This window comes from Acipenser ruthenus, chromosome 4, assembly GCF_902713425.1.
Source record: "Acipenser ruthenus chromosome 4, fAciRut3.2 maternal haplotype, whole genome shotgun sequence".
NCBI classification, from domain to species: Eukaryota; Metazoa; Chordata; class Actinopteri; order Acipenseriformes; family Acipenseridae; genus Acipenser; species Acipenser ruthenus.
The window spans coordinates 20929007-20944535 of record NC_081192.1 but is presented as its reverse complement, the minus strand read 5'-3'; the positions used below and the strand labels follow the sequence as shown (position 1 = coordinate 20944535).

Sequence of the window (15529 nt, the reverse complement as noted above, 5' to 3'; positions counted from 1 at the left end):
GCTGAATAATTTTTGTTTTAATAAAAAATGTGCATATTTTTCAAACACCACAATATAGACGTTTAAACTGTTGCTTATTGGTACCTCATGACTCCCTAGAAGCGCCTCATTCCCATGGTCTACTAGAGCGGATTGGGACCATGACTGTGAGGAAACAGACCAAGGAGCTGATTCTGCACAACAGGCTAAAATGATAAATACAGACGTGCTCAAATTTGTTGGTACCCTTACAGCTCATTGAAATAATGCTTCATTCCTCCTGAAAAGTGATGAAATTAAAAGCTATTTTATCATGTATACATGCATGCCTTTGGTATGTCATAGAATAAAGCAAAGAAGCTGTGAAAAGAGATTATTATTATTGCTTATTCTACAAAGATATTCTAAAATGGCCTGGACACATTTGTTGGTACCCCTTAGAAAAGATAATAAATAATTGGATTATAGTGATATTTCAAACTAATTAGTTTCTTTAATTAGTATCACACATGTCTCCAATCTTTTAATCAGTCATTCAGCCTATTTAAATGGAGAAAAGTAGTCACTGTGCTGTTTGGTATCATTGAGTGCACTAAACATGGACCAGAGAAAGCAAAGGAGAGAGTTGTCTGAGGAGATCAGAAAGAAAATAATAGACAAGCATGGTAAAGGTAAAGGCTACAAGACCATCTCCAAGCAGCTTGATGTTCCTGTGACAACAGTTGCAAATATTATTAAGAAGTTTAAGGTCCATGGAACTGTAGCCAACCTCTCTGGGCGCGGCCGCAAGAGGAAAATCGACCCCAGATTTAACAGAAGGATAGTGCAAATGGTAGAAAAAGAACCAAGGATAACTGCCAAAGAGATACAAGCTGAACTCCAAGGTGAAGGTACGTCAGTTTCTGATCGCACCATCCGTCGCTTTTTGAGCGAAAGTGGGCTCCATGGAAGAAGACCCAGGTGGACTCCACTTTTGAAAGAAAAACATAAAAAAGCCAGACTGGAATTTGCAAAAATGCATATTGATAAGCCACAATCCTTCTGGGAGAATGTCCTTTGAACAGATGAGTCAAAACTGGAGCTTTTTGGCAAGTCACATCAGCTCTATGTTCACAGATGAAAAAATGAAGCTTTCAAAGAAAAGAACACCATACCTACAGTGAAACATGGAGGAGGCTCAGTTATGTTTTGGGGCTGCTTTGCTGCGCCTGGCACAGGGTGCCTTGAATCTGTGCAGGGCACAATGAAATCTCGAGACTATCAAGGCATTCTGGAGCGAAACGTACTGCCCAGTGTCAGAAAGCTCTGTCTCAGTCGCAGGTCATGGGTCCTCCAACAGGATAATGACCCAAAACACACAGCTAAAAGCACCCAAGAATGGATAAGAACAAAACATTGGACTATTCTGAAGTGGCCTTCTATGAGTCCTGATCTGAATCCTATCGAACATCTATGGAAAGAGCTGAAACTTGCAGTCTGGAGAAGGCACCCATCAAACCTGAGACAGCTGGAGCAGTTTGCTCAGGAAGAGTGGGCCAAACTACCTGTTAACAGGTGCAGAAGTCTCATTGAGAGCTACAGAAAACGTTTGATTGCAGTGATTGCCTCTAAAGGTTGTGCAACAAAATATTAGGTTAGCGGTCCCATCATTTTTGTCCATGACATTTTCATTTGTTTTATTATTTACAATATTATGTTGAATCAAAAATCAAAAGCAAAGTCTGATTTCTATTAAATATGGAATAAACAATGGTGTATGCCAATTACTTTTGTCAGTTTCAAGTTATTTCAGAGAAAATTGTGCATTCGTTTTTTGTGGAGGGGTACTAACAAATTTGAGCACGTCTGTAGTTGGGTAAAAACAAAGGTTTATAAACGGTGGACTTGTGTGAGGGTTGTTAATCCCTACCCTGACAAAAACTATGAGAGTTAACACTGCCGTTTCATCGTAGTCTGCATGGTATTGCAAGAATAACGTACTGTAACCAAAAGTATAAAAACTGGTAGGAGGAGAGCTGTTAGCGCTGTTACCAGGAGACCTATGGAAAGAAAGAAAAAAACAGTAATCTTGGTGAACACTGCAAAATTTGAATGTTCTTTTAATGAAAGGGTGCCCACTTTTATTAGAAGAATATCACAGGACAGGTTTAAAATACAAATTACAAAGAAAATAAAAAGGTACCTTTAAAATTTGGCCTTGATTTATTTATTTAAAGGCTTGTTTGAGCCGCAGCATACAGCTATGGCCAAAGGTTTTGCTTTGTCCTATAGAATTAACACATTTTGCTTTATCATGAAGTCGAATGAAACCTGCTGAATAATGTTACATTAACATATTGAATTACATACCGCTTTGTAGTTTTCTACATACAAAAATGGAAACTGTGACATTTCGAAATCTAACATGAACTACTTTACTACTATTACAGGATGCTAAATAAAATATATAAAGTCTGTTCATATAGTTTTTTTTTTATGTCTCAGTCCTAAAATTCTAGGTGATGCAAAACTTTTGGCCATAGCTGTATGTATGACATCCCAGTGGCATGGCATCAAAATACACAGAAGTTTCCGTCAGTACTGGGCCTGGACTAGGTTCAAACTTTTGCTGAATGTCATTACACGCTTTGCTTTGTTTTGTTTGCAATAAAATAAAACAAAATAACATGCTTCTGTTTTTAGGTTTCATACAGATTTCAGAACTCAAAAGAATCACACACATCACAGTACAATCTCCTTTATAACTTTAAAACAAAAACCCATCACAATACTAAACTAAATTCAGAAATGGCTTTTAATAGCAGAAGTAAACGATTACAGCTTTAATAGCTACAGGAGTCTCCAGCCGTATTATTTATATTTGTTTCAAAACAGTGCTGTTCTTTTTGTTGCTTAAACACGTTTGTTATTGGGAGCATGCAAATGCAGGTTTTCTTGTGTATGTTATTGTGATTTTTTGTGAGGCCATTTTGATTAACATGTGCATTAAAATAATGAGGTGATGCCCAATACCTGAGTCTCTGTTCAGAGATGTGTGTTCCTGTGCTAAAAATCTAAACAGAACATATGGCTACTGCAGAACATCAAAGTTATATGAATACATCGGGAATGGGGAAAAAAACACACACACACACTAGATTATAATATACTTTTTTTTCCCTGTCTCATTTACATTGCCAGTTTATGGATGTGATTGACATATATTTAGGGGGATACAATTTAATCTGTTTTTATTCAGACATCTTGGGCTCTATGTACTAATATTACTTACGTGTTTGTAAATAATGCAAATTCATATCCTCCATCCTTCATAGAATGTTTGCGTGCGATGTACTAAACAGCTCTTGTTCGTGAACAACTACCATAATATCACTGCAAGTACAAACAGCATAAATTGCTGCTCAATATACAGGAGAGATCAGAATTTGCATCTCATTATAACGGCAAAAGTCAAGATTTAGAACAGGAAATAGTAGACAAATATAATAGGATCAAGCTATGACTTCTGCAGACTCCAACCTTGATGCAACAATGGCACCGGCCAAAAAGAAAACACATTTTCACAAAGATGACATTTACCTGTTAGTTAGTGAAATGGAAAGAAAAAACTGAAATATTATTTAAAACTTCGCAGGGCCAAAGAATATTAAGAAATAAAACATGGAAAGAAATAACTAACAAAATAAGTTCACCAAGACCAGTGCCAGCGCTAGGATTTACTGTGACGTAAACCCACCCCCACAGCCCCAGACACAACCTAAAGAAAACCTTTTGAAAATAAATACAGCAGAACCTGAATTGGTCAGAAAACTTATTGTTTTTCTTCAACAAAACATATTCTAACAAGGCAGTAATCAATCAAGTAACAGTATATCCAAACATTTTAATAAATTAATTATGTAACAAGATTAATCATTTTGATTAATAACTCGATTTAGTTAATATTGAAACATTAATATCTTGAAAATTGGTCACATAACCTATTAATCATAGGCATCAGTTGGATTTTTAAATTAATGTTCTCAACAAAAGTTAGTATGACAATGTTTAGATAAAAAAACATATGTGCATCTCAAAACCTAGCCTGCAGTATAACAAACGCTTTTGTTACAACTCATAAGTGAAAACATAATTCTATGAACACACTTAACAAATTAATAATCCCCAAAATTTGTTAATTTAAGAATATTGCAGAAAACTTTTGTTTGAGTCTATGTAAATTTTGGTTGTGTAAAGGAAAAAGTACAGTACATATAGTAGGTTACGCAAGTAAATTCTTTTCGGTGTATTTCAGTTGTCTATGCACTACAGTCTCTTCATACTGTTTCAGGTTGTGTCTGATTGTTATTGCTAACAGGAATGGACTTGATGATGCTCCAAATAGAACTCTGGTCATTCTCATTATGCGCAGATCTGCTTCTTCGTTTGGTTTGGGAACCTCATTCATCCAGAGAAATCTCACTGCAGCTCTGTCTCTCTCTGCAGGTGAAATTTGCAGGAATGCCTTTGTTATGTCCGCCATAAATGCAACCTTGTGCCGTCAGAATTTAATTAGGATACTTAGTAGATCCGGGTTTAAGTTGGGACCGGTCAGTAAGCAATCATTTAGCGAAGGGCTCCTTTCTTCATGTGATGATGCGTCAAACACTACCCTCAATTTAGTGGTAGTTTTGTCTTCTCTGATGACTGCATGGTGCGGTAAACAGTATTATGTTATGTGCATTCTTGCTTGCATGGCTTGTTGTTGCTACTTCTACTATACCTTGTTCGATATATTCCTGGAAGACATCATTATGTCTGTTCTGAATCTTTTCATCAGCTGATCGAATCGCTTCTTTGCTATTCTGTAATTGGATGGTAGCTACCCCAATACACTTGAACGAGCTTCAACCACTGATGGAAATTCTTTGTCTATAGTAATGTTTCCACCTAATCTCCAATTCAGAATGAAAGATGAATACAATATGGCTCCTTCACATGGACTAACACTAGTTTTTTTTCTTTCCACAGCCCATGGGATCAGAACGGATGGAGATGCGCAAGCGGCAGATGTCGGTGCAGCAAGAGACAGGGAGCACTGCACAAGCACAGCCGGATACAGGGAGCACTGCACAAGCACAGCCGGATACAGGGAGCACTGCACAAGCACAGCCGGATACAGGGAGCACTGCACAAGCACAGCCGGATACAGGGAGCACTGCACAAGCACAGCCGGATACAGGGAGCACTGCACAAGCACAGCCGGATACAGGGAGCACTGCACAAGCACAGCCGGATACAGGGAGCACTGCACAAGCACAGCCGGATACAGGGAGCACTGCACAAGCACAGCAGGACACAGGGAACAGAGGATCCAATGCCTGCTGCTTCTGCTGGTGCTGCTGCTGCAGCTGCTCGTGGTAAGTCTTTCAGACTACACTCGTCCCCTCATGAGGGTCTGTCTAGATACACTAATAGTAATTACACCAAACATTTAGTCCCAATCAAAGGCTGGTGAGGTTGGAATGGAATGCAGCACATTTCATTTAAAATAGCTTTCTTAATGAGGTTGACAGCTAATAACTGTTATATTCACACTCAGCAAGGATGTGCTGGATATGTTTTGAGACAAAATTGATAATGTTAGATAAATGTAACTTGTGCGTTTTCTCTTTAAAAATGGCATGCAAATAGTTCATTTTATGAAACTTGTCTTATTTTTACACCATTTTCAGTAATGTTTTTCTTTTGTTCCCATGGCACATTTAAAGTTAATAAACAGTCAATAGATATACAGTAGGAAAATGTAAAGAGATGAATATGACACGCAAGATATAAATATTTTTTTCAAAACGTAAATGGTAGTTTAAAAGCAGATACACCCCAATTGACTTTAATAACATAACTGAACTTCAATAAATGAGTAATTGCAAATCATTTTTATGCCACACAAAATCAAGTGTTACCAACCTTTTCATTATCCCTTATTAATATATTTTGTGGTTTGCAGTGTACCTGTGTGTAAGAGGATAGCGGCAGGAAAGAGAGTCAGAGGCAAAGAAGTTGCAGTTTAAGCGCTAATGTGCACTTTAATAAACAAAAATAACACCAACAAAAGGGCCAAAATAAAGGTTTAACAAAACACAAAAAACGTTTTCAGGCTGGGCATTCGCCTTCACTGAACAAAAATAAAATATAAACACAGCAGCAGCAGCAGCACCACCTCCCCCTCCCCCTCCCCCTCCACCACCCCCACCTCCAATTTCTTTTATTTATTTTTTTATTTTGTGTGCGATTTAATTATTTTACACTGTATAAGAAATCAACTAAGCTTAGACTATTGTTGTTGACAATATTGATGATTCCGTAAACAATTTTCCATATCTCTGAAAATAGCAGTAAAAACAAAATAAGGGTGCCTGTAGAAGTTCTTCCACAGATCACTCACTATTTTAGTAGTATTTGTTATAGTACATGACTCACTGAAGTTTGCAGCACTTCCTCTCAGTGGTGCATACCACACACCTGACAATAAAACTGTTTCTATGTGGCATAAAACACAGCTTAAATGTTGAAATTCAGTACATAGTTTGAATGATTCTCCACTTACATGTTTTTTTTTTTTTTGCATGATCAACATTTTGCAAGGCTTTAAGGTCTTTCTAACAACAGTTAGATATCTGGATTAGTCATACAGAACTTCTTACATATGTGTCAAAGCTCAGTTTGTGCATGTGCTTGTGGCTGTCTGTTAAGGTTTTGTGGTGCCATGAAAGTGTTTTTTTTGTTTGTGATATGTCTACATGTTCACAAGAGAAAAGGATTCAGTTGATCCAGGTTTTTTTCAAATTCCTATCATGCATTTAAGAGCTCTGTATCAGTGGGTGAGTGTGTACACTTTTTGCATAGTGTTGACACAACAAAGGTATCTTCAGTAAAGAGTGTGTGGGTGTAGATGTATCCAACATAATGTAAATATGACATTTGAAAAGCCATCAGATGGAAATGTCTTGCATTGACCTGAGTAGATAATAAACCGAGAAATACTGTAAATGGTATTATTTTCAAATAATTTTACAAAAAAAGGCCTGAACACACTACTAGAAAATACAAGTTACTCTCAGTTACAGTAGTATCAAATGATCAACATTACACAATCGAATGATGTGCATCAACAAGAATCTCAATTTTTAAAGCCATGTAAAATCGATGGACAAAGAAACAATAAAAACAATAAAACAATGTGATTACATGATTCATCATTACAGCAAGGAAGTCATTGCAATAGACATTTCTCTATGAACAAAGGCATTGACCAGCTTCTCAGCATCAGACATGGGAAGGCTAGGCCTTGGAGGGGCATGAGCCTCAAAAGTGAGCTCAGTATCAAAGATTAGGCCCAAGTTTGTGACTTTAAAGCTAGTATGTTTTAAATTCCTAAAGCTTTTACCTATGGACTCACAATAATGTTCCTTTTTATTATTATTATTGTTATTATTATTATTATTAATTTTTTTTTTCAATGTTTTTTTTTTTTTTTACCCCGGTTTTCTCCCCAGTTTGGAATGCCCAATTGTTATTTGTATCCCGGTTCACCGCTGCAACCCCCTGGCGACTCGGGGAAACGGAGACTGGAACACGCGTCCTCCGAAACGTTTTCCTGCCAATCCGTCATTTTTCGCACAGCAGATCCATAGCGAGGCCACCAGACCTATAGTGCCGGAGGACAACACAGATCTGATGGCTCCACTGCAGAACCGCAGGCACCCTATTGGCCACAGGTGTTGCTGGTGCACGGTGAACTGTGGATTCCCCTGCCGACCTAAGCCCTCCTTACCTGGGCGGCACTCAGCCAATTGTGCGCCTCCCCCTAGGAACCCCTGGTCATGGGCTATACAGCACATCCTGCACTCCACGCGGAGTGCCTTTACTGGATGCGCCACTCGGGAGCCCCCCTAATGTTCCTTTTTGATTATTCCAGTTTGTTTCTGATTAGATAAAATATTCTGAATTCCTGGAATATCAAATACAAAGGGCTCCCCAGGGAGAAAACTCATCTACCCAAGGCTTTTAGGACATTAACTGACAGACGTTCATGACTGGAACTGAGGAGACTGACCAGTCTCATAAACCCTAATTGGACAACTCATATTGATTTTCCTTTATACGCTTTCTTTTTAGCTGTTAGCATCATTAGGAAACAAATGTCATGATAAATACTTTTGTATCATAATTTTTTTTTTTTCTCAACAAAATAATCATATAAAATGCTGAGAGTAGATATTTTCCTTTATATATTAAGCATCCTCATTTTTAATGTGGACCTGTGATAGGGGGTGTGGGTTATCCGCTTACAGACGGGGAGAGACACAGAGGTGAGACTGACATGCCTCACAGGTGCTTAGGATTTATTTACAATAACAACCACTTGATGCTACCAGGATTGGTAGTGCACAGGAGGCAATACAACAAAATGAATGGGAACAGAAAATGCAAAAAGGCAAAACAAAACACTGAGGAAACAGAACTGGCAGTGTGCAGAGTCTTATTCTTATTTCATGTGAAGCTCTGAGCTCTGCCACAGATCCCTTATACACTACTTATGTCTGTCTGTCCGTCCATCACAATCAATTTGTACAATCTTCACCATACAGTTCTAGTCAGTCCTATACACCTCTTGGGTTGCATTTGGGTAAATTATGATAAACTGCTGATTTTAAGTGAAGTTTACGTGAAGCAGTCTGCCATTATGGGTATGCACTGGTTTGACCTGCTTTTTGTAAAGCCATCTAATAGCTAACTGTTCAAGGTTGAAAATACTGCACAGTTGATCAAGTGACTCTTCACATGGTTCAACCTTTTAATAACATGTTTCCTTTTTCCAATGCAAATTTTGTATCCTATGCTTTAAACATTCTGTAAAATGTGATTGATTATGCATAAAACATTTAAAAAATGTTAACCCTACAACATTTCAAGAGGACAAATCTTATGACAAATCTTAGAAAAGTTCAAGAAGGGTATGTAAAGTTCCTTCTTTACTAGACAGTTATAATCCTGTCTCAGACTACTTGTAATGTATTTAAACTTGGTTGCTGTGTCCTCATCTTCCCATGGTGTATTGGGTTGCAGTAGCCATCAACATCTGCAGTTTGCCTTTTTCCTAAACGCTGTCTCTCCATTTCAAATCTGAAGAGTACATTGATATTTTAAATGCAAGGTCACGTATCATTGTATCATAGAGTGTTTCTAGCCTTTGGAAAACAATAATGTATAACTTGTTTAAGTATTCCATCTATTGTTGTATCATGTACATTGTGTTCAATCTAGTGACACACCATATAACATTATGGCAAAGTGGTTTGCAGTGTGCAGGTGTAGAGACGATGCAGTTCTCAAGACAATGACAAACAACAAAGTACTGGTGAAATGGTGATTTATTTATAATCCAAAGTCTGATGACAACAGTAAAGAAATGGGGGGCTCGCAATACACAACGATGTGTATTGCACAGTTCAATAGACACGGGGTTCAGTCCCGAAATAATAAACACAGTATTAAACACACACACAAAACACAGACACGGTCACAAGTCCAGAGTGAGTGCTGTAGTGCTCGTGGTGAAATATAATTTACTTGTGCACAGTGGTGAAGTGTTGTCCGGTTTTGTGCTGGCCTGCAGCAACAGCTCCAGATCGTGTTTGCCGTCTAATGAATAACAAACAGTACAATTAGACGATACAAACAAACAAAACACTCACAGTTATTTTACACTTGTCCTTCAGTGGTTCACTCTTAACCATTACAAAGGAACAGATCACCTAGCCACATCCCCTTTTGTACCGTCAGTCACGCCCCCTTGGTTAGCCGGTGCAAACGTTTCTCTTCCAATCTGCAGTTGTCACATCGCTTTCCCTCTGGAGCAATGACTTGGTGTACCATAGCTTTGCCCCCTTTCTAGATGGCCGACTTCCACCTAACCCTTGGAATTAATTGTCTGACCATCCAGTCCTGGGCACTCTGTTCCCTTTACACAGCGCCCTCACAGGTCAGGAGAGAGATTTATAACTAAGATGCATTCTTTCCGTGTCACAAATATCCAGGACTTTAATACAATAGGCCAAACTTCATAACAGTGCAAGGCGCAATACAAATGCTAATACCATATACAACACTCTCTACAGGACACTGTAAAACATCTGTGTTTGCTTTTGTCTGGTTAAAATGGCATCTGTGGTGACCTTCATTTAAAAAGGCCAAGACTTGAAATAACTGCTGTACCACATTTCAACTTAACAAAGTTTTAGTTTTTTTTATGTATGTATATATATATATATATATATATATATATATATATATATATATATATATATATATATATATATATATTCTTAAACTCAGTGAACACATTACAACTTCAATATAAAGCCATACAGATAAATAAAATAAGGACATGCATTAATACATTGTAAAACAGTTTGTTTAATATTATAGGCACCTTTTTTTAGTGGTTGCCTCTGCCGATGGTTCCAGCTGGATTTGCAGCTGGACTGGGGTGTTTTATGCTTCAACCTGTGTAGCTTTGAATTTCTCTTATTCTTACTGTGAATGCAACTTATCTGGACCGCTGCATGTCTAGAGTGAAAGCAGTTTACAGCATCTGAAATGAACAGAATGAAGATTTCACAGACTTTTATTCTTTTGTTGCCCCAGCAAATGTCCAAACAAATATAACATTTGCGACTACAAAGCACGGTTGTTGTGTTTTTAAAGTATTAAATCTTGCTTTAGCTCATCCCTCTCAAGTTCTACATGACACACACATGAATAAACTTGCCAGCTCCTGAAAAACAAAAAAAAAACTGGTCAGAAATGCTGGTATTGAAGGTCCATATTTCAAAACCACTGAAAAGGTTTTGTATTTGTTCCATAAGCAATTAAAAACTCACTAATCCATGGTACATTTTACCATGGCAACCACGTGTTGCGGGTAGATAATCCCTAAATGATCTGTCCAGTGCCGGAATTTGTCAGCCAAAAACTACAAAAAAAAAAAACAAACAACAAAAAAAACTGTGTTGCAGACAGTACACAAATAAAAAGGTTTTAAAGACCACTGTATATTCCATTTCTTTTTTACACAGTCATGTCCTCTATATTGCTTGACCAGTTGAACATCCACACTGATTGAACACCAAGAGCCTTATTGTGAAGTAGTTTTTCAGAGCTTCAGAGAAAGTGAAAGAACACAACATTCCAAGCAGTAATGTACGTCTGCCAATTGGTTTTAATTTAGTTTTCTTAAAGTGATTTAGTTCTGTAAACATCTTGATGAGGCTTTAAAATGAACTAGGGGTGTTCACTAAAATCAACAAATAAACTAAATTAGCTGCCACTTATCATTTATGTCAAGCATTGTCCTCACATCACTTTACCTGCATTGTATTGAATATTTGGCCGAGTTATGCTTTAAGAAGTGTGGAGCTCTGATTGTTGTGTCTTTCTAATAGCAGACGTAAATTGGGAACTGCTTTATTTTCATGTTGCTCCTTCATTGTGGAACGCATTCCATCTTGATCTTCAATGGATTTCCAACCTCTAACGATCAAATATCTTGACCAGTGAACTATTGGATACTGCATTGTAGATTCTTGAATCTAGCCATATCTGATTACATTTGTATGTCTGCAGTTGTCATTTTGTGTGGATATTTAACATGGGAAGTCACTGAAAATTAAGACTTTCTGTCTCGTTTAACTATTTCTGTTAAAATAAATAAATACAAATACGTAAACTAACAGTGCCTGAGCTCAGTCAAATTCCCGACATGAATAACTAAGATAGATCTGCTTTACCAACTTTCACCTAGAGACATTGTTTAAATATTTAGCCTCCAGGGTCCTCAATTAGGTGTGGATTGCATATTTCTGCTCACTCACAAACACTGCACAGTTCTCTCGCCTGTTGTCTGTACCTGGGTAAAATGATTTGTTTACTACTTTGCAGTCTTACTGTTAGGAATGAAGATGAAGATGAGAGGCCTGCAAGAGCCTCCCATGACGTCAGGGCGGAAGGCACCCCAAGCTGTGAAGAAAGGTGTGTAACCATTCTGTTATTCGGACTGTTGGGGAGTGGGTTGCCTTTGTACCTTGTGTATCATGATACATATGTATAGAGAGGTCTTTTTTTCTAGACCTTTTCACTTGATTGTTATAGCAATTAGATGAAAAATGGTAAACTGTGAGAAAACATGTAAAACTGAAAAAAATCTCTTTGATAAGTTTGATTTTGCCTTGCTTTGGGAAATAATGTAGAATGCAGAATGCAATGACCTTTTTCACAGGTTGTTGGTTTGGTTGTTGGTCCTGTAAAAAACAAACTTTTTGGTTAACTAATGAAATCCAGCAGTACCTTGTATGTGTGTGTCAAGTACAGTAGTCATGAAACAGCAGTACCCATCTAGTTATTCATATTTAACCAGCAACTAAGCCCTCGGCTTCTGGGAATTTTTGTTTCTGCCTGGAATAAGACAACAAGCAATGTAACCATTACCATATGGGTGTTTACCTTCGAAAGACCTGAAACCTGAATAGATATATCAAAGCTGCTCGACGAGCCTGTGACGCAGTCATGGCCCGCCCCGAGGACATGAAAGCACTGCGGTCACAGACTTTCAAGAACTGACCTGACAGGAGAGCTGTTTCAGATAAGTACTTGTTATTTTTTCTGCAATATATTTCACATTTATTGTGTTTTACACCATTTATATGTGATATTAAAATAATCGCTGAATTAGTTTCACTAATTACGCGTATTTGTGCACTACAGCTCAGCAGCACTGTGCAGGACCAAGATACTTGCTTCAGTTGTGGTTGCTTGCAATCTCTCCCACAGCATCTTGATGCCGTTTTGGTGACAGCTTTAGCATCACCATTACGATGGTTGTTAGTTCATTCTAACAAGCAGGCTTCCCTCAGTCTCGTGTGAGTACTGACTGTGTGGTTTTGCCAGTGGCTTGTACAGGTGGGCAATCCCGGTGTACGACCCAGTTTCTACCCGGTCCAACACGGCCCACTACCGACCGGTGCTCATTCCCCCGGTCCGGTACCAAACCGGTCTTGACCCGTCCGGTTGCTGTCTATAAGCAGATTGAGGCAGCACCTGTACATCTGTATACTGTACACTGCATTGCTTACTTGCATCATGCCTGGATTTTATCCCTGCAAAACATGCAAGGCCAGTGTGCCTGTTGAGGACAAGCATGGCAGATGCTCTTCCTACCTGGGGCCCGAGCATGCCAAGGAGGCACTGGCGAACCACAGTTTCTATGAATTTTGTGCATCTTTCTTTAAGAGCACCCTTGAGAAACGTCTCTCCCGCAGCTCTAGCGCGCTCTGCGTCCCTTACTCCTGCACAGTGCTCTTCCCCATCACCCTCTGTTAGAGAGGTGGCTGCATCCTCACCCCATGGCTCTGTGCCGGGGGAGAACGGACAACACACCCGGGAAAGTAGCCCACGCAGGAAACTGTCTTCACTGTCTTCCTCATTTTCCTCTGCTCCTCTTTCTCCTCCCCTGAGAAAGAAGAAGTCGTCACCATTCCAAGCAATCAACAGACTCAGAGCAGATGGAAAAGCTCTGGGCAGCTGTTTACCACCAAGGAACGGGTCTAGCAGAATTACTGTGTGAACGTTCGGCCCCGCCTGCCCCTCCTGTCCCCTTGGGGGGCCCCAGGAGACTACGAGTGCAGATTGGCAACAGCAGGACATGCTGTCCATCGCCACCTCTGATGAGGTGGGCGAACAGGAGCTGGCGTTCCCCTCTGAGGACTTGGAGTCAGACACCAGGTCCCCTGCGGTTAAACTCTACCTTTTACCGCTGATCAAGAGGGCCACTGCAGTCTTGCAAGTGCCGTGGCCTACAGAAGGCAAAACAAGGCAGTCTATCTTTGATGATGAGCCTACCATCGCTCCCGTGTCCCCCCCAGAGCACCCAGATTTTCTTTTTGAAATCCAGTCATCCTGGGATCATCCGGCTACAGCTCTGGCTGTTTCCCGGTCGATGGACACCCTATATAGGGTGCATGATATGTAGAAGCTGGGCCTGGCGCCTCAGAGTGGAGGCCGTGGAGACTGCTCAAGTGCCGCAACCTGCTCAGCCACAGGGGACCTTATGGCATATTGACCCATCGAGCCTGCAGCTCTGGGTCTGCCCCTGAACGGCTGCATTTGAGCCATCTGGGGCTTTCTAATAGGGTAATTGACACCCTGCAGAATGCCAGAGCACAGTACGTGTACAGGTGGGGTGGTTTTCAGACGTGGTGTCTGTTTCCTGGGTTCGACCCCACAACCTGTCCCATGGCAGTTATACTGCAATTTTTGCAGGACCTTTTTGATGAGGGTAAATCCCCCTTCACGTTAAAGGTCTATCTGGTAGCCATTTCGGCTTGCTATGTCAAAATTGACTCGTCTCCCCAGGAGCTCACTTTCTGGCTGGGCAAATTTTGATTATAAAGACCCTGAGAATAAACGTGTATTATGTCATTGCAATCACTCAGGTGAAATAATGTCTTATAATTTGCCCAAACATGAATATTTTTCAACAAAACTTTCAGGAAGTATTGTAAGGTCCCTCAGGTCATAGAATAATGCATTTTTATACATGTATCTGTACACAGAATACATAATAAAAATACTTAATTTAAAAAACAAACAAAAACAAAATATTGTGTTGAAAAAAAAGTGAAACATTTGTATGGTTTCTGGGGTACTTTACTATGTTCTCCAGAGTGTTCTGAAAAAAGGACACCATTTCCAAGATGCTACTGTAAAATATTTTTTTGTGAATTTTTATAGGAAGAGAGTCAACTACAGCCAAAAAACGCCTGGTCCTGGGGGAGCATCCCACTGAAAAATGCTTGGTCCCGAAAGTGGTGCTTAATGCAGTTGTGAAGCCTCCATTTGAGCCCATGCTTTCAGCTGAGCAGTAATATCTATCGCTCAAAGCGGCTTTCTTGCTTGTTATCACCTCCGCAAAGAGGGTGAGTGAAATGCAGGCATTTTCTATTGCAAAAGCCTGCTTAATTTTCATGGAGGCCAGGACAAAAAACACTCCATACCAATCCTGTCTTTTTGCCGAAGACAATCTCGGCATTTCATGTCAACCTGTTATGTGGAATTGGAGGCTTTCCATCCACCTCTTTTCCAGTCTTTGCCCTGTGTGGGCCCTGGCATATTATGTAGACAGGACAAAAAGTGGCAGTCTGAACAATTTTTTGTCTGCTAGGGCTTAAATACCATGGTCAAGCCCTGTCAAAGCAGAGGCTGTCCAACTTGCCCCCTCCAGAAAAGCTCACTGCCCATTCCACCAGGAGCATGGCAACTTTGTGGGCTTCATTCCAGGGTGCATCTGTCAAGGACATTTGCAATGTAGCGACGTGGGCTACTCCCCATACCTTTACTAGGTTCTACAGACTTAGGTCGTGGATCCTGAAAACCCTAGTTTTGGAACTAGAGCGTTAAGGGCTGCTTCTTAGTCGACCCTTACAACACAGGCATAGAGGTAAGTTCTCCC

General features: G+C 39.7%; 1 protein-coding gene across 3 annotated transcripts in view; it reads left to right on the top strand.

Annotated features, from left to right (window-relative positions):
* Positions 1-15529, top strand: part of LOC117400634 (regulator of G-protein signaling 20-like) — a 38017-nt gene that overhangs the window by 18218 nt on the left and 4270 nt on the right. For 2 of the 3 annotated variants that reach the window (XM_034000855.3, XM_034000854.3), the window contains exons 2-3: positions 4990-5378; positions 11965-12054. In XM_034000855.3, the coding sequence (XP_033856746.3) occupies positions 4993-5378; positions 11965-12054 (476 nt within the window). In that variant the 5' untranslated portion in view covers positions 4990-4992. The remainder of the gene's footprint in view (positions 1-4989; positions 5379-11964; positions 12055-15529) is intronic. The other variant, XM_059022177.1, reaches the window with a different exon arrangement.